The 20,533-nt window shown below is 38.1% G+C and overlaps 1 protein-coding gene across 3 annotated transcripts in view; it reads left to right on the plus strand.

Annotated features, from left to right (window-relative positions):
- The window catches only part of GLCCI1 (glucocorticoid induced 1), an 81,386-nt gene extending 60,853 nt beyond the window's left edge, over window positions 1-20,533 (plus strand). For all 3 annotated transcript variants that reach the window (XM_087821180.1, XM_087821178.1, XM_087821179.1), the window contains 3 exons: window positions 3,606-3,816; window positions 16,352-16,472; window positions 17,622-20,533. In XM_087821180.1, the coding sequence (XP_087677306.1) occupies window positions 3,606-3,816; window positions 16,352-16,472; window positions 17,622-17,970 (681 nt within the window). In that variant the 3' untranslated portion in view covers window positions 17,971-20,533. The remainder of the gene's footprint in view (window positions 1-3,605; window positions 3,817-16,351; window positions 16,473-17,621) is intronic.

Consider the following 20,533-nt stretch of genomic DNA (forward strand, 5'->3'; position numbering starts at 1 on the left):
GTGTACCTAGGAGTGGTATTATTGGTATGGTCACCTTCTGTTTAACCTTTTGAGAAACTGCCAGACTGTTTTCCAAAGTGGCTGCACTGTACCATTTTACATTCCCACCATCTGTATATGGAGGTTCTAATTTCTGCATCTTCACCAACACTTGAAATTATCTTTTATTGTAGCCATCCTAGTGGATGTGAAGTGGTATCTCGTCACTGGTACCGATATGCATTTCCTGATGGCTAAGCCTGTTAAGCATCTTTTCATATGTTGGACATTCATGTATCTTCTTTGGAAAATTGTCTATTTAGATCCTTTGCCCCATTTTAAAATTAGTTTAGTTGTCTTTTTATTATTGAATTGTAGAAGTTCTTTGTAAAATTATTTTCTAGATAAAAAGACCCTTATTAGATGTATTACTTGGAAATATCTCACGTTCTTTGGGTTGTCTTTTCACTTTTCACTTTCTTGATGATGTCCATTGAGGCACAACATTTTTAATTTTTATAAAGTCTGATTTCTTTTGTAGTCTGTACGTTTGGTGTCATAGTTAGGAAACCATTGGCTCATCTAAGGTCACAGTGATTTATTCTTTTGTTTTCTTCTAAGAGCTTTATCTTATATGTAGGTCTTTGATCCATTTTTGAATTAATCAAAATACTTTATAAATACCTGTGTCCCAGAAAAGACATCTGGGCACTACTACGTGTGAACCTATATTTGATCACATTTTAAAGGTATATTCAACAAAAGAAACCATCCAATAGCCTTTGGCTTTATTATAGTTGCTTTTTTTTGGAAACTAAAATATTATTTATGTCAAATGTGTATCTAATTCCTTCAAATAACATATAGGTTTAAAACTGACTTAGAGTTAATCTCAAAATCCAAAGTTTAATTTTATAACATAATATTTATAACATAAAAAAGTAAAACTTTTCCCTCCTCTCAGTATTGCTTAGCAGATCTGAGCAATATTCATAGTTTCTTATATATCCTACTCAATTAATGTGTGTGTGTGTGTGTGTGCACGTGCTTGCTGATATATAGTGAATCATTATAAGAACAAACCATATTTCGAAGTCCCCTATTGATGGGCATTTCAATTGCTCTTAGTTTTTGTCATTACAAGAAGTGCTTTAGAAAACATTGTGTACTCTTGCAAACAATTTCCTGGCAGTGAAATTGCTGAGTCAAAGCATTTGTACATTTTAAATTTTGATAAATACTACAAAAATTATTCTCCCAAAGGTTATGCCATTATAGTCTCCATAGACATTTCATATTTAAATTTTTATTTTATATTTATTATGCCATAATAGAACCCTTTGGAAATTATGCCATATCTTAGCTATTAACCATTAAAATGTTTCCTTATTTCCATTAAATAATATATTAGAACAGTAACGTAAGAAAGTTTCAGGTCAAATTTTTTGAGGATGAGAAAGTCAGTCACATATTTACTGACTCCTTAAGAACTTTAAAGCAAAACTATGCTAGGATATAAAACTTACTAACAGTTCTTTTAAATAAGTCATATCCTAATTTCATAGTAGCCATGTGAAAATTATTCTGGGGTAACCTACACACTTAAACTAAAATACTAATTAAAAAGTTTTTAGATTTATGATTATATATCTCAAAGTTTTAATAAATTAAAATGTGACCATTAAGGAATCTACAAATAGCTAAAAAAAGAAAAGTGTACTGTTAAGTATATCAATGTTCTAAGCCTTTATATTTCCCATTGTTACTTCATGTTAATATGTAGATTTCTAAAATCAGTTTTGTTATTCTAATTCTTCTAATTTTCGTCCCCAACAGAACTAAAATTAGTTAAAGATATTGACATATCTTATCAGTTACAGACAGAAATATGAATACGGAAAGATTGTGTTTATTAAACAGTACATGAAGGAAAGATAACTCTAATTCTTATCAATTTTTATAGCTATAAATTGATTAGTTATTCTTTTCCTGATTACTAATATTGAAGCTTTTATTAAAGTAATGTCTTTATTGACTTAAATATCTGTTTTAAGAAATAACTATCACGAGGCCCTCAAATATATTTTCCAAAATGATCTTTCTTTATGGGTTGCCCTGAGAACCTCACACATCTTATACTAAGCATCACACAATCTTGTCGTTCCCCCACCCCTCACAAAAAAAACCCTGTACCAATGATTTATTCTCTGTTCAGTCTAAGATTTAGGACTGAGTCGTAATTAAAATCTAAATTTAGTTAAATAAAAGAAAAAATTGTAAAGACTAAAAATAAAGAAACATTTTCTTAACATTCGACCAACTTAATGTTTAGGAATATTTTTTTCCTAAATTGGAAGTCTTTCCTTTGTTAATTCACTTACCAAATGGACTGATGTTTATTTAATCTTTTATAGTAGAGTCATAGTCAGGTGGTGAGGATGGTGTAGCTTCAGTTTAGCAACATTGCATGGATAAATGAAGTTTTTAATTCAGTAAAGTCACTTAAGTTGTTTGTTATAGAAAAACAGATAGATTTTGAATCTTGCCTAATTTTATCTTACTCCATTTTGTCTCTGACAGTATTTGTAAAAACTCTGAAATGACAAAGCTTACAGTATCCGCAATAAATACTGAAAATTAGTTGTAAATGAATTGAGTACATTGGTTCTTTTTCTTAGCATTACAATCTTGTCTGTATAATAACAAAAACAGTTTAAATGATTAATACAGAGAATTTTACTTGTTGACAGAGATGAGGAAAATGGAGCCAGACCTATCTTTTCACAGGAGGAGAGTAGACATTTACAAAGGCAGAAGCTCTGATGCCATTTAATTAACCATGTCACCAGGAGCTTGGAATTATAAGTTCTTTATTTGTGAAGACCTTAGAGTTTTAAGGTCTTATTGGGTTGAAAATACATGATTCTGTGATTATAGTTTCATTTCTATTTTTTATTTTTGCCACTCAGAATAATGCATTGGAACTAAGCAAAATTATTAGTCCTGCTCAGTTGGATGCCAAATTAATAGAATTATTCTGAGTTATGTTAACGTCCTTCATTAAGTACTGATAGAAAAAAACCTCACTATTAGAAATGTTGGGTAATTTGCAAAGGAAATAGAGAATATAGTTTTGTTCCTGGCCTCCAAAATTAAAAATAAGAAAGAGTGTACCTGTGAATATTAGATTTTCTTTTCCTACTAGCAAGTGAAGGTGATTTCTTGAGCAGCTCCATGAATTCATTCAGCATATATTTACTGAATGTCCGCTATGTGCCAGACACAGCACTTGGCATTTGGGATACAGTGTTAAAAGAAGCCCCTGCCCTTGAGGAATATTATGGGAAGTGCTGACCTCCCATGCATACAGAGAGCTGTGGAATTTTAAAGACAGTTTATCCTCAGTACTTTCAAACCTAAAGACTTTGGGATTTGAAAGAAAGCTTTTGTTCAGTAAAGGTAACATGCAAAAATTAACACACAAGATTGGTATCTTCATTCTCGGAAGACTCGATTACGCTGATGGTGGTGATGGCATATGACATGGAAGGAAACGCCACGCGTTTTCTGTGTGAGCCGAGGGAATGCACTGTCATTCACGTGTCGCATGGTCGCTCCTCCTGCAGCCCTTGGACATCCCGGATGGCCGGAGAGCCCCACTGCCCGCCCACTACCGGAGCAGCAGCACGCGCAGCATCGACACTCAGACCCCCTCTGTCCAGGAGCGCAGCAGCAGCTGCAGCAGCCACTCGCCCTGCGTCTCCCCCTTCTGTCCCCCGGAATCCCAGGACGGTAGTCCCTGCTCAACGGAAGACTTACTCTATGATCGTGATAAAGGTAAGAATGGCGTCATCCACCTGAATGAAGGGCTTGTTCTAGGGCCTTGGTCATTATATTTCTTTATCTTAGACCATTGCATCTTTTTTTCTTTTGTTGAGTGGTGGGATTGTAAAGGATTGCTTAACCTAGGTTTGTTTGTTCATTGGTTTCACATACCCCCTTCTTTGTGACTCTTACAAACATCTTCCATAAATGTGTCAGAGAAGCACAGCACATGATTCGGAGAGCTGATGGAAGCTGTAAAATGGAGTGTGCACAGCTTCATGTCATATAACACAGGTTTTTCCTTGGTGTTGTCCAGAGTTAATGATGGTTATGGTAGGGTCTATATTTCTCGTGCCTCTAGTTAGACTTCATAGTCGGATTGCTTTGGGAGGAAATAATTTCTAAAAATACTGCTGGACGAATGAGTGTATTTCTAAGCAAGTAGATAAAGTTTAATAAGTTACCTACAGGATATCAGGGATTATATTATGGTGTGTACATGAATTATTGATAATACCTTAATAAGAGGGCAGAACCTCTGGGATTTTTTTGTTGCGGGTCAGGCCCAAACTGTTTCTCTACATTCTTCTGTCCTGGTGGTGGGCACTTGGCTACTACTGCTCGCTCTCTTCTTTCAGTTTCTGGCCCCCTCAGACCTAAACACAAACGGCAATGAAGACCGCCCAGCTCCCACCTTCCTAGCTACTTTCCAAGAGACATTGAACTTATTTTTTTAACACATTTACTGCTGCTCACCATAGAGATATAGATCGTAGGCAACAAAAATTTAAAAACAAAGGAAAGTTAAAATTTACAGAATCTTAGAGGATTTTCATGGTCCTTGTCTGACCTGACTCCCACTCCCCTTAATTTGTTTCCTTTCGAGGTATTCTTACGTGTGACGTACCTGGATCTTATGTACTCAGCCCGATTAATTTTTCACATGTAAGTGCTCAGGAAGCCACTACCTAGATCAAGATTTAGAGCACTTTTAGCACCCCAGGTCGCTCCCTCGGCCCGCCTTCCAGACGGTACCCTTCTCCTCTCTACCTAGAAGCAACCACTGTTCTGACTTCCCTCACCGTAGTTGAGTTTTTGTGTGACTGGACTTCATAGAAATGCAATGGCGTAAGTGGAATGTGGGTTCTTTTGTGTCTGGCTTCTTCCACCCATCATTGGACTCTCTGCTGAGATTTAATGGACCCTCTTTTGGACTTCGCCCTTTGCTTTCATTTCTGGAGGTGGATCTCAGTGGTTCTCCCCTTTCTTTTTTACCCTTCCCTTGTTGAAAGCCTTATGAACTCCCTTACTCCATTATGGTTGTACTGAAGGGGGATAGTACCTGAGGCATCTCTTTCCTTTGAATGTAAAGTCTCCTTCTGGTAGAGTGTCAGACTAGGAAACTCATTTCACTAAGGCATCCCACCAGAGCAAGTCCCCCACAACATTTTCACTGTGGCTGCTTTGCAATAAAACAAACAGGGAAACACCTTGCTTCTAGTAGGAGTATTTGCTTTGAAGGTAAATGAAAATGTTAAATAATGTTAACATGTTTTAGGCTACACAGGTGATTTGGCAAAACAAGCCTGTCTGATTGATTCCAAAACCCATATTCTTTGTTACACCAGTAGAAAGTTAAGTACGTTTCAGGTGGACCACTTTTGCTGCTTATTAGGACTTGTAGCTGGGTTAAAATGAAAAGTAAAAATAACAAGTGATAGTAGGGCGAGGCAGTTAATTTTGGAGTTTTGTTTTCTTCTTTTTAAGTTGAATACTGTGAGTAATTGAGAGACGCTGACCCACAAAGGAAATGTATTAAGGAGTTGATAGTTTCGTTCCATTTTGGTTTACTGGTTGTGAGGTTGTCTTCATGGCCTCGAAGTGACTACTTTCCATGAGGCAGATAAATCTTTGCTTTTGCAATTCGGAGAGGTAGTCACTTAGAGCCTAAGTTTAAAACCATATATGTTCTTTAATATCTTTTTTCTTGAAGATTTATAGTCTGTATTATTATGAGAAGGTATATTCAAGGTCTTTTTCAGGGAACACTGTAACACTGGAGTTAAGAGCCTCGCTGGCCTTGATACACAGGCATGGATTTGAGTCCTGTGAAGTTTGGGGCATAAAACTTGCATTAATTCTCAAGGATTCGGTAAATGGTAGCTGCTGCTGTAAAAATAATCATCATTACTTTTTTAAAATATAAAATGAGAACATTGATTCAGATAATCTTTAAGGCCAGTAGTTTTTTTCCTGATAGTTAAAAATATATTTCTTACTAAAATTGGGTGATAATACCAGCCTCATAAAATTTGGGGGTTCAATGAGATATTGTAGCAAAATGCTTAGCATAACCCTTGGTACTTAGTAAACACTTCATATATGATGTTGGTTGTAGCTATAGTGAGTTGGTTTTTTTTTAATCTCTTTGGAAATTATGAAAATCTCAATCACTTAGACATTGTTCTGCTTTCTACAAGATTAACTCAGTTTGGGATTTAAGACCTCAAGATATGAGTTTCTTAACATATCTGCCCTTTGTAGCTTTGAAGCATTACTTTGTTTTTAGGGTCAAGTTGATGTTACCCTTCCCTGGAAAAATGTGTCACCATCTATTAAAATGTGAAGTTTCTAGTTCTCAGAAAAAATTAACTACCATCTTTGTGAAGAGAAAATTCAAATAATATCTATTTTATATGTGAATATAAATACACATATATATGTACTTTAGGATCAGGAGTGGTGGTTTATGTATTTCAGCTGAATTAATATTTCTGGTTTATTTAGGAAACATTTGTTGAGCATCTACTGTATGTCAGGTACTCTATTAGGTGGAGAGTTAGAATTGGATAATATGATACCTGTTTATAAGGAATTTCTGGTCTAATAGGTAGTAATGTAAATAAATAATACACTGTTACACAGGTATGTTCTGCTACTAAAGCACAAAAGAACTTATCAGTTTTACAGTTTCTGAAACTTGCATATTTATGTCATTCAAACTATAGAATATCGTCTCTGACTCATTACTTCTCTATGTACAGTCTAAATTCTGGGGAGTTTTTAAAGATACTAATTTTAGCTTATAATTGGCATTTTTTCACAATAAAGCATAAATTGGTTTTTTGTTTCCATATATTTCCATTGAAGAAAAAGGTGAAAGTTACAGATTTCTAACAGGTTTGCATAATTAACTATGAAAACAGAATCGATGCTATAATGTTGTAGTCAACTAGGATTGATTTGGAGTACCTACATGTTCTTTAGTTGCTGTAGAGACATTTGTCCTGTGGTAGACTAGCCAGCTCAGACATCTGTGGGCTTCTGGGTAGGCATACACAGGAGGGAGGGATGGCCACTGTGAATAGATGCTCTAATGAGAGATGTGCTGGGAGCTGATTCTTCCTCTAGTACTTGTCTGTTAAATTTATCTTTTCCCTGACTTTGCTCACATTATTTCTGCCTATTGCTAACATCTATTCCCCCTGAATCACGTATAATTTGAGACCTCTAAAATAATTTTACTTGATTAGCCTATTGGTTTTTTCTTTGGCTATTGCAGTTGCAGCGCCAGGGCAGAAACACTCTGACTATTGAGAAAGGTCCAGCCATTAAGAGACTGCTTTCAGGTTTGGGTTTTTTATGTGTGTTTTTCTGCCAGGCTTTTCCAGTGACTAAAAGATGGAGGCATCCATCCTGGTCACATGTGTAAAGTTGCCAGGCTAACCTAGTAGCAGCCACAGCCCTACATTATGGCCTGTGTGGAGAATGCAGGGGTCCAGATAAGAGCTCTCATCTTCACAGCCTCAAAATATATCCTAAGAGTTGGCTAAATTCTTCCACATTATCATGCCCAAAATGCAAGAGAGAAAAAGAGTCATTTATATAGTACAGATGGCAGCGTCGAAATACTAGTTCTCTTAGCAGCTCTGTCAGTGTTCCTTGATGGTAGCCAAACTGGTACTGGGCAGGCCACAAAATCTAGACTTCAGTCTGCCACTTATACTTGATCTTTGGCACAATTCACGTAGGCAGTTGTTATAACATTCTGCAATTTTGCAAATATAGTGGAAACATTGATTATTGTAATCATGAAGTCAACTCAACCATTCTCCTCAGTCCAGCTACGGAGACTTGTATTCCTAGAGTCCATAAATTGGTTACTTGGAACTTAAACTCTATTTTCCCAGAGGAACAGCCTATGTTATGTGGATGGAGTTTCCCAAGACCAATGCATTAAAGCCTGTTTAACTCATACCGTGATTTAACTCATAAATATTCATAATGCTAAACTTTCGGGTGCTAGGACTGAGCGGCCTTTAGTCGCAGGAGAGAATAAAAGTATTATCTTAGTCTTTTCAGAGTCTTGGGCTGACCGTAGGCAGACTTTGAATTTTTGATATCTTCTAATTCCTTTCTACATACATTTTAACTCTATTTGATTTATCTCTAGGGCTCTGTTTCTTAACCTTTTTTGACCTTTGCCCTTACCATACTTTAACCCTCTATTTTCTAGATAGCCTAAGCAGCCAAGTTTTTGTGGCACTCTTCTTTTTGTGCTTTATATTGGGAAGATAGATATGTTGGATATATTCCCTTTAGCCACCATATCTTGCAAATCACTGCTTTTGAACCTGAATCTGTTTCTCTATGAAATGATTCTTCCCATGTGGTTCCAGGATGCTTATTATCCTAGAAGAACCTGTTGGTGGTGAAATTACAAAAAAGTGTAGAGATGTAGTTCCAATGAAGGAATTACCCCGCAGGTTAAAACAGATGTGTTCTAAAGCAACAAAAGAAAAACAAAACAAACAAACTCATAGACACAGGCAACAGAATGGTGGTTATCAGAGGGGAAGGGAGTTGGAGGGGGTGAGGAAGAGGGCAGAGGGATCAAATATGTGGTGATGAAGGAGACTACACTTTGGGCGGTGAGACACGATGCAATATACAGATAATGTATCATAGAATTGTGCACTTGAAACATACAATGTTATTAACCAGTGTCACCCAATAAATTTAATTTAAATAAATAATAACTATTAGCTGCTGTGTTAAAACACTGATCAGTTTTATAATTATGTCTCTGAGGTCATCTTTCCTATTTCTTTTTCAAGGTAACATCTAAAATTACTTATATTCCTATTCTGACAACACATAAGGAACATCCAGTAAATGCCCTTTTCCCCCACCTTTGGAAAATGTTCACAGTTGTACCAGTGGCAGATGCTGTGCTAGTTCTCTGGGTGAATTACTATTCATAATTTAAAACTAATTAATAAGTATACAGCTCAGATCTAGCAGTTACAACTCAGAGTCTACAATAGGAAGCAACCCAAAGTTTATTATCATGCCTGCATATATCTTTCACCTAATCTGCTGTTATATATTTAGCAGAAAATAAGCTGCAGCAGGAGCAGGTAACTGCGTTTTACCTGTCACTTTATCCTTTGCAAATAGAGTAGTGCCTGGCATGGAGTGGTGCTTAGTGGAGATTTTTTGAGTAATCCTTTAAGGCCTTTCTTCATGGTATGTCCATTTTTAAGGATATATTTTTTATAGCTGTGTTGAAAATATTAGTGTCTTTTATTTTAAGTTGTTAAATTTTATGTGTTTGGCTTTTGAACGTTCAGGAAGAGTGTGATAATCTCTCTCCCCAACTCCCCACCAAAAAAACCCCACTAAGATTATGCTTAGTGATAGGCCTTTGGTGGGAAGAAGACATGAAGTTTCAAGTTTCCTGTTGAGATTAGGGGAAAGGAAGTAACTTTGCTAAAACCCAACGCATTGTCTACTCTGTTTGTGGCTGGAGAGAAAATAGGGTGTCAACCAGGCTGTGGGAAAAGAGGACCTGTTGAAATTTTTGACCCCATTATCTTTGGTTTTCCTCTAAGAATAAATATCAACACACAGAGCCGCTCTTTCTGCTGTATCTCTTTGGGACTCTAGCAGAAGGCAGACCCAATAAAGCTGTTACCTGAGCTGTAAGAGTTTCATTAGAAGCACAGAATGTTAGATTGGAAGGACCTTCATCTTTCAGTCACCTCCTGTCTAATGAGGACAGTGGAGTTGAGATAGATCAGAACTTTGGCAGATAGTCTGCCAGCAGTGACCTCTGACTCTGGTGCAGCTGGGTTGAATCCCTGCTCCGCCACTTCCTGACCGCGTGTCCTTGGGCAAGTTGCTCAGCCTCTCTGTATCTCGGTTTTCTCACCTGTAGATTAGGGGTAACATGGCACCTGCCACATAGCATTGTTAAGTAAGTGTGCTCAGGTGCGGGTGCCTTCGTTCTCTCCTGTAATACTGCCGCAGCCCTACGAGTAGGGATGTTGTCCGTATTTTAAGAATGGGGAATCTGAGGCTTAGAGAAATGAAGTGACGTTCTTAAACTCCTATGTAGTCCAGATGCCAACGAAAATCTTCTGCTACTACATGCTGCTTCTTGCTGCCTTTGCAGGAGGAGTAGCCTTTCGGCAGGCATTCGGCTGTGAACGGGCCCGGTGTGTGGAGAACAGTGAGAAACTGGGTGGCTGGAGCACAGGGGCGAAGGGCGGGGAGTAGAAAGCAGTGTGCGCCGAGAGGCGGAGAGGCCACTACTTCATAGAGGGCCTGGGGGGCCTTTGAAGAGAAATGAGGAGCCAAGCAAAGATCTTTTGTCAGCTAAAGGACATGACCAGCTTTATCTTTTAGGACCATAGCTCAGGTGGAACTGCAGAGACAGAAGGAAGACAAACTAAGATGCTGTTGTAGTAGCCTAGTCCTGTGGTCTCCAAACGTGATTTATTTATTACACACCTTTTTCAGCCATTTTTAATCTGTACCCCTAATATAAATTCATCTATTTCTAAGTTATATATGTGTAATTCAATCCCAGAGCTGAATGTTCTGTGCTGGTAAAGCTTCCTTTCTTCTTTTCAAATATAGAAAGTAAATATATATAAATGTTCTAATATTTTCTTCCTGCCTATCAACAAATTGCGTTGTGCACCTCAGTTGGGAAATCACAGGTGCAGGGCAAAGTCTAGGAGGGGAGGCAAGGGCAGAGGGCTTGGAAGAGAGGCATGGAAGAAGAGTCGGCAGCACTTGGTGGCTGACGACATGTGTGAGGTGAGGGAGATGTGCAGGAAGGGAGATGAGAGTAAGGGTAAAAGTTCTAGCGTGGAAGTTGTGGAATATTATTACCACCATTAATAAGGCAGCGACTATCAGAAGGAGCAGGCTTGTAGGTGAATATAATGATAAACCTAAAGTTCCATGTGGCTTTCTGCCTGAAGATGTTATAACACCATTTTCATGTAGCAAGAACTAAAAATAGGAAATACTGAGTTTTACCTAATATAAGACATTTTTAGCATTTTGCTTTGCCTTCTCTTTTTCATATAGTTAAGTGCTCAGTAAATATTTAAGTGAGCATTTAAAATTATAGTGACACTTCTATTAGAAGTATTGGGTTTCTTCCCTCTGTAGGACACTTTAGGAACAATCTAATATGAACAGTGTGTTTCAGTTTTTGAAAACTAATGTCCCTGGAAATTTTTTCATTTTAAAAGTTCAAGACTATAAAAAATAATATTGCATCTGAATGATTTGCCTGAGATCCTTGCTTCAGTTGCTTTCAAGATGTAAAATATTCTGTGTGATCTGAAATTTATTTTCAGTTTAGTTTTACCATTGTGATTTAAATTTATAAAAGTCATGATTTTAGTCTATAAATTGAGGTGAGGACTGTCTTCAAAAAAGTGATTTGCTTTCATTTTTTAAAATTTATCTTCATTGTTGGAAGTGTTACAGATGTCCCCGTATTTTCCCCCATTGCCAGCTCTCATTTTTAACTGCCCTGCCGGATATATTCCCAGTGAGTAGTTAGCACAGCAGCTCCAAGTCACATCTGCAGACAGTAGTAAGCAGTGTTATTCTGCGTATCAGGATTATGTTTGTGGAAGAAGCAAAACATAAGTAGCAAAGGTTATGATGTTATTTTTTCCTTCTTACCCTTTGTTGAATGTTGGTTTAGTGAAGATCTTAGCTATAGCTGATGGCTTATTCTATTAAAATTCTCTAACCTTCTCATAAAGGGTTGACCTTGAAATTTTATAGAAACCTTAGAGACTGCTTGTAAAAGCCAAATGTTCTCCTTACCTGCTCACAATTTGGTCTTGGAGTTAACTAAAAATGTAGGCTTTTTAATAGATTGTTAGTGCCAAATGGTTCCAAAAGTGTGTTGCCAAGGAATGCTGTACAGTTGTGTGATTCTCTTGATTTCATTAGTCCATCAAACCACATTACAGCTGATAATTTTATTTCCTGAAGCAAAAGAAGTAATTTTAATAGTAGAGTACTAATTCTGTTTAGATCCTTTTTAGTCACCCATATTTCTAATCTGACTCTGTTGGCTAACTTTTAATTACGCTCTTCGTGTGTCATTGAGTACAGTGTTGGTTAAGTCTCTGCTCACTTTCCCAGCCTGTTATTCTAGCAGCTAAAGGTGGAGTAAGAATTGCATTCCAGTGGTTATTGGTGCACTTATTATAAAAATATTTTCTTTGTAGAGGAATCTGTAGAATCTGTGTGATTTGGGCGTTGGTTTTCATTTCAGGATGATCAGCATCTATGTGCTGAGGGATGCCGTTGTGAACTGGCGTAGGTCATGCTAGGCAGACATACACTGGAGAATCTGGCACCCCAGATATGACTCTGCTTGCCCACCAGACACAAAACCTTATCTCCATACCTGAATAAACTTAGAGTGTGCAGATCTATTAAAAACGACTTTTCTATTATTCTCTTCTGCCGAGAGAGAGTGGAGTAGGCACTTAGTTTCTGAATGGTTGGTTCACCTTCTTTAATTTTCAAATTACGAATGGTCCGTCTACTATTATAGCAGTATTTTTTGAGACCTTATTGTGTTTTGGGCACTATCCTAATCCTTCTACACACATTTTTCATAGCTGATGTCAGTAGTTATTCCCATGTTACTGGTCCGGAAACAAAGGGATCAGACTTTCCTAGGTCATGTCGTTAGGCCTGGGTAGAAGTCAGGTGGCCTAACCCCAAACCAGTGTTTTAACGTTTTTATGATTGGTTCTCAAACCTGGCTACATTTCAAAAGCATTTGGGAGCTTTACAAAAAAAAAAAAAAAAAAAGCACACAACTGGGAGGAGCCCCAGACCGAAACCAGAATCTCTTAGGAATGAGGTCTGGACATTGGTATTCATTGGTATTTTTAAAACATCTTCTGATGAGTATAATGTGAAACCCGAGTTAAAAATCACTGTTCTGTTAGTATATTGCTAGCTTTAGGATTGATCTCACTTAATGTGATAAAGTAAATCAGATAGTAGGAGATAAAGCACATCTAAAGACTTAGGGCTGGAATAGAACCATGGCAAAGATTTTACAGCAGCTGTCCACATAAGTGAACCAACTTCATATATATGATTTTTATACTGGACTTGTGAGCCACACAACTTAACACATCAGAAATAGTGAAAGCCATTTATAAGGAGAAATTCAGAAAATCTTAAACTGTTAAGGTACATGTAGTTTAATGAATATTGTTTCTATGTGGAATTCCAAACTTTAATAGCGTCTTTGATTTTTCCAAGCTTTAATTCATGATCATGTGTTTAAAAATATTTGACAAGTTACTTAGATTTTATTTGGTAAATATGGTACACATAAGTCTGATCTATTATAATAAAATGACCAATAAAATGTTTTCATACTTGATTTTCAGAGTTGGGTTATCCTTTCATAAATATAGATGAGAATGCTATAAATATAGACAACTATATAAATAATCATATTCATTGCATTTAATTTTATTAATTGACATTAGCTATGATGTTATAAGAACATAAATAACATTTACCTTAATCTCATCTACATGTCTAGTAATTTCCTACTGTGGGATAACAGAATGAATGAGAAAATTCATCATGCTTGTGAACAAAAGGGATTAAATTAAGATTACCGTGAGACTTCTCATCTTGAATCTTCTGAACAGGCATGCTCACCTCATGTTTATAGTGTTCTCCTACTGCAATGTGGTTATCAAACTCGACCAAGAGTTCTGAATGAGTAAGCTAGACATCCACGTCTGTAATGGGCAGAATTGGATGTTCATGTGGGTTGTGAAGCATGCCATTTTGTAAAGCAAAAATAGTTGGTACAGTGCTCCTTCTTTGTATGTTAGAACCATTTAAAAAATGGCAGAATTTTAGAGTTAGAGGTGGCAATTCTTAAAGTTATGTAGAAACTGAGAGCGGCAGTTGCATTTAAGGTTATACAGCTGTGCAACTAGTGCCTCCGTTCCCTGTTTCTCTATGCACTGTATCAGATTACATACTTACCTGAGGCAAAACTTCAGAGCTAACAAATCTGTTTATGGTTCCAAATTTTGTTCTTTGCTTTTCCAGACCACCAAACATTAAATGCAAATAAATAAGTATGTGTGTGTGTGTGTTTGTGTTTTAGAAAATATTTAGAAATTGGAAATTAGAAAAGTTTCAAGAAGAAAAATCATTTGATTCATTGTAGATGGTTGTTTAATAGGAAGAATAATCAGTTTTGTAAATCATTCAACTCACATCTAACTTTCGAGTCTGGGAAAGTCCCTTGAGATCATCAACAAAGTTATGGGAGAAATCATGTGGGTGGGCCTACTGATATAATAATAGAACGCAGAAGGCGTGGCCAAGATGACTTTTCTTACGTGATAATCAGGTGATCCTTGATTGCTGCTAACCCGGTCACACCCCTGCTGATGGCAGAAAGGCTGTTAAAGGCATGGGGCCCATGGTCTTAGGCGGCCTCTGTATACCAGGAGGGCCTGTTGTTACCAGCAGTAATCTTCATGGAGGCATCCCATGCCCTAGCTACTTTTTTATGTATTTCCTCTGCCTGGCTTGCTGCTGTTTGGATAGCAAAGCAAGGTCAAGCTGTAGTTTTGGTGCTACACTGAGTTCCAGGCCTCATTCTCACCACTTTCTGAACGTGGGCTGGTCTTTTGGCCTAGCCTAGCTCAAACAGAGAGCAGCAAACTCAGGCTCTAGTCTGGTTAATAATGCTTTTCATCTACCCGAGAGAGAAATTCATATTTCCCCTCCTCCCTCCCTGGGAGATTTATTTATACAATATAGTGTAAGTGTTGAATCTAAGATAATCCTGGAATTTTCATGTATGTGAAGAAACCCAACTTAATGCTAAGCCTTCATTATTTCCGAGACTACGCATAATCTGTAGGGACATACATAACAATAGTGATGGAGAAACTGTGCTTTTCTAGGTTTCTCAGTAGTGTGGCCTTGGTATTTTTCAGGCAATGATTTCCCAGCCAAAGATATAGCCTATCCAAATATAAGCACACATCTTTGTTCCCAGGACTAACATAGAAGTTCTTTGACTCATCCACTAAATACACTATAAGTGTGCCTGAAGGGTCTAGTTTCTGAGCATGTGCTATACTTCATTAATAATGATAAAAACATCCCTCTTACTCAGATTCTGAATGTTACACTGTGTTCTGTATCCTAAACTAAAGCAACCTATCAAAATTGTGACAAATGTAATTATGGTGCAAATGCTGTCTTTCAAAATATGTATGAAAATAATACATTTCAGTAGGTCATGTGCTTAGTAGTTTAGCAGTAGGGATTGGTTTGCATTAAGTCAGAATTTGTTTAAATAGGACTGTTGTATTTATACAAGCATGTTACTGACTTTACAGCTTGGCATCTTGTGGAGATAATGACACATTTCTGAGGGTTTGAATTTCCAAAATTCTTTGCCAGGTAGGAAAGGGAGAAATTACATATAGGTTTTATGGCTTTTCATGAATAAGACCATTTTCTTTTTGGTCAAAAATATGAAGAAAACATGTTAGGTAGAGATGCTTTTAGATTTCTCGTGCTTCCAGTAGCGAAAATACAAATTGTGCTAAGCAAGTACTTTTAATACAGACATTTTCAATGCAAAATCCTGAGCAAATTACTGTTTCATGGTGGGTCGAGGGAAAAAGACATTGTGTTATAAACCTGCTTTTTCCCCTCCACATTACATATTTTTCATGATGTTTAGTAAAAGTAACATTTCTGCAAAGAGCTAGTGAAGATTACGCCACATACTAAAATTTCCAATTACATTGGTTGAAGAGTGAGAAAACATAGAGAGCCCTGTATTACAATCTCTTGTAATTCTTCTGTATGACTTACACATATTACGCCATTCATTTACATTTTGAAATACATAATAATGTATTTGTTTTCAGGACTACAGCTCTGCTTTATTCAGAATGCAGTCTTCTGGACCCAAATAGCATCCTTTTCTGTTTGGTGGTGTGACAGATTACTGTTGCATGGAAGCTTTTCTTTATAAGAAGTGCACTACACAAGGGTGTTAGAAATAGCTTTGCAATAAAGGAAGCTCTGTGGTGGAAGCAGAGGGGCCGTAGTGGATACATTGTGCAAAAGGCTGCTTGTTTGGAAATCAAATTTAATTGAAAAGAGCTTTCAATCACTAGTTAATATAACTGCTTTAAATTTACAGACAGTGGGAGTAGCTCACCGTTACCCAAGTATGCTTCATCTCCCAAACCAAACAACAGCTACATGTTCAAACGGGAGCCCCCAGAGGGATGTGAGCGAGTGAAGGTCTTTGAGGAAATGGCGTAAGTAATGTCTTTTCTGTCAGCTGGGATCTACAAAGCTGTAAAGCTTCTTACTGAGACCAGTTGATTACGGATGAATCAACTACTCCATCCAGCTGATAATGTGTTTCACAATTATGAAAAGAGAATTGAGTCGGCAGAAGAGATCTTATTAAAGGAGAGTCAGAGCCTGTTTGCTGGGAATAGGGGAAGCTAATACAGAGAAACTGGGAAATGCATCCTCACCGGCTAAAAGGTCTATTTTTAATCATTGAGAACTTTCCCTTCAGAGGCTGTATTGATTTAGACACAAAGACACTTCGCAGCACAGTGCATACCCACGTGTAGCTAGCCCGACAGTGACCCCGCCAGCCAGGAGGAGGCCAGTCTGCTTCCCTCTGGACACGTCTAGCATGTGGACAGGCACTGGACTTTGTGTTTCCAGATTTTTTTCTTTTTGAAACTTCAATATGTATAAATTAGAAATTAAAGGAAAGAGGGTTCATGCTGTAAATACTTGGCAGAACAGTTGAAAAACAAACTGTGTGGCTCTTGGGCTCACTCATCCCCTTGCCCCAGTGCAGGTGCCCAGTGGCGGCTGCTGTGCTCTTGCACACAGAAGGGTGCAGACGGGCCTTGTAGGAGAGGATGGCTAGTTACTGGGCGTGGGAGGAGAGGAAGGGCTCGTGGACCCTGCTCTGTTGGGCTGACTGGCTCTTCAAGAAGCTGCTGAGACTTTTTTCCCCTTTGATCTTTGTTAGTAGAAGTATGTATAGAGATGCAGAAAAAGGAAATGCTTAAAACCAAATATACAATGGGGTAATCCCTCTCCCTGTGTACTTTTTCTTAACAAAAAGGGTCATTCTAACTTAGTCTGATCTTCAGCTCTAATGTGAGAGGTGTTTCCACGTTTCTAAATACTTGGTAGCAAACAAAGGATCTCTGGAAAGATTTGTCTGCCCAGTCCTTCCGTCTAAATGTCACTTCAGTGCTGTGTACATCAGTATCTGCCAGCTGACGTGTGCTATGGAAGATGTTTACCCCTCTGTGTACACTTAACTCACTCCCTGCCATTCACATTTTAGCCGTTTTAGAGAACTCCAATTAAGTCAGAAAGTGCTTACCTTTTTCGTGATTGTAAATAAACCTCCTTTTGTTTTATGGTTCTAGGTCTCGTCAGCCTCTCTCAGCCCCTCTCTTTTCATGTCCTGACAAAAACAAGGTTAATTTTATCCCAACTGGATCAGCTTTCTGTCCTGTAAAACTCCTAGGCCCTCTCTTACCTGCCTCCGACCTGATGCTCAAGAACTCTCCCAACTCTGGCCAGAGCTCAGCCCTGGCAACCCTGACCGTGGAGCAGCTCTCCTCCCGGGTTTCCTTTGCGTCTCTCTCTGATGACACCAGCATGGCGGGCTCCACGGAGGCCTCTGTCCAGCAGCCATCCCAGCAGCCACAGCAGCTCCTGCAGGACCTGCAGGGTGAGGAGCACATCTCTGCTCAGAACTATGTGGTCATCTAACGCAAAGGGGAGCTGGCCTCCGCCTGACCTTCCATGGATTAGGAACTAGATCTCAGACGTCTACCTGCATGGAGTGACAAAACTTTCCGACCACCACCACCACCACCAAGCTACTTATCAGCATCGTAAAGTATCTCTTAACACTGATCTTGGCAGGGACGGAACTCCTATTCAGCAGTTTTGTGGAAAGCAGTAATGCTTGCAAAATGTGTGTGTCATTGAGCATTTTAAGTGGAGACTATGCATTTCATAGTTTGTTTGACAGATTAGTACTGTGTCCTGTGTTTTGTTCCAAATTCTTCAGTATAAATAAGCTCTATTATCAAAAAGTTGCCTGTCTAAATAGAAAATGTCTTGCTGTGTTTTGTCCTATGGAAAATACTGTACTTCAGGATTATGTTTACAATTGATCCAGGTGTTTGTTTCTAACTTCTGTAATACATACAATGCAAAAAAGAAAACAAAATAAATGGCCACAACAGTTGCACAGTGCCCACCCTATGGCCTAGCTTCAGGTACTTCAGTTGAAGTCTAAACTCAGGTAACTTGGAATGTATGTCATATTGGGATATTAAGTATTTCACAGCTAAAAAGCTAAAGAGGGAACATCACTCTTTGCCTTTCCTTGTTTTATGCATTTCCCTTTCCTCATTACATTCCACATTCGAATAAGAAGTGCATTCAACCCTAGGAGGACGGTAATCCTGGACATGGGGGAGCATGAGAAGAACCAGCAAATCCGGGGTGTCTGACGTCACTCTTGTCACATGGTTACCAGTAAAACAGCTGTTGCTTCATTGTCTCAACATGTGTAAACGTGGCTTTTTTTTTTTTTTTTTTTTTTTTACAAGTTCAGGTGTTGCTCAGCTAGTGACTGCTCAGTGTCGCATATAAAGTGTCCAGTACCAGGCTGTGCACAGACATTCCACAGTGCGTGTGATGGGATTGAGAGACAAGAATGTCTAGGTTTAAATGCAGAATGAGTGAAGCTTCAGAGAGGATAGTTGAGATTTTTTTGTTTATGCTGGCCATCGAGGTCAGGAAATGCTACTGTTTTATCTAGAGGCATATCAATGTCTCATTTCCCTTTTGGAAAGTCTTTATTCCACAGGTTTAAAAGGGACACACCTTCGCTTGTTGTCTTTCTCAAGCAGTTGAGGTGCACACATTACATTCACCTAGAGAGGGAATGGGTAGGTCTCAGAATTAATGCAGCAGAAGTGGGCAGGTTAGCTGGTGACTTACAGAAGCAGTAGTTGGAAGCTGTCTCATTGAAGCCTCTCACATTAACATCGTGAATACTGCTGTTAATATTTTGGTCGTGCAGAGTACAGTAAAAGCCCCGGTAAGTAGCCTTGACCTTGCAGACTTAGGGCCTAACTTCTCAAGGAAGCGTGGAGAGAGCCCTAGAGGCTCCCGATTGGTCGGTGGAAGAGCCCAACTTTCAGGCGACGTTTTCTGCTGCACAAAGAGAGCATCCAAAAGCAAAGGGAAGTTTTTGTATTTTTATTTCATTGCTTTCAGTTCAATCAAACATAGAGTAGCTTCCATCTGCACCTAACGTGTAATGCAGTTTTCTCAAGAATTAGGGGAACAAGATGCCTACAGCTACAGGAACCTTTCAGTTCCCTTCAGTCATTCCTGGGGTGTTATTTTTTAGGGAGGTTGAAGAAGGAGGAGACGATTAAGACGAAAGCAACACCATTGATTTTTTAAATTTTTTTAAAGAAATGGCATCTGTGTGTATATGTTTGTGTGTGTATGTATTCTGTGTATCTGTCATGATCCCAGTTATCTTTCCACCAAAGTTCACAGTAATATTCTCTCCTGAAGGGGCGCCCTGGCCCCTTTAAGTTAGTCAGTGTTACGTTGTAGGAGGCTGTCATGGAAAAGGACTCCGTTTACTTTTGCCATTTTCACAGGGGAACCTTTTAAAACAATCTCTTCAGCAGCAGACACCTTTAACCCTAATAATCTCAGGCCTTGATGAAAATACTATATTTTGTAGATTATGGTTAAAGGGAGAAAATTATTAGCTCCGTAAGATAAATATGAGCTCCATTAACTTCTGCTCTCTGGTTTAGCATTACATATGTGTTGATCTTATGCTCTGCTTTTGTCCAAATAAGATGCAATAGTATCAATATCAATTTCTGAAAGATGGACTGAATATGCTTTTTCTGGTGATGAAATCTGATGTACGATATTTATAGTGACATGTGCTTTTATTTTCTCATGAGAAACTGAATATTAATTGTGTTGTACATTTGTTCTTAGCATATATTAAAGTTTTGAACCAAATGTGTTGAAGCTTATGCTTTGCCATGTAAATTTCCCAGAAGTTGTTGAGCTCAAATGTATCCTACATCCAGCTGTAGAAATTTGTCAGAAATTGTTTAAATTTTGTATATAGTTGTACTGTTTGATTCTAGCCACTGCGCTGAACAGTATTGGAGTTACCATCGATATGGCTTTACACAAGGAAATGTGGCTTTTGTTTTGTATTTTTTCAGTATAGAAGTTCCTGTGTCTTATTTAAATAAAGTTATTAGTAAAAGTGGAA

Source organism: Miniopterus natalensis, chromosome 10 (genome assembly GCF_054644295.1).
Source record: "Miniopterus natalensis isolate mMinNat1 chromosome 10, mMinNat1.hap1, whole genome shotgun sequence".
Classification (NCBI taxonomy): Eukaryota; Metazoa; Chordata; class Mammalia; order Chiroptera; family Miniopteridae; genus Miniopterus; species Miniopterus natalensis.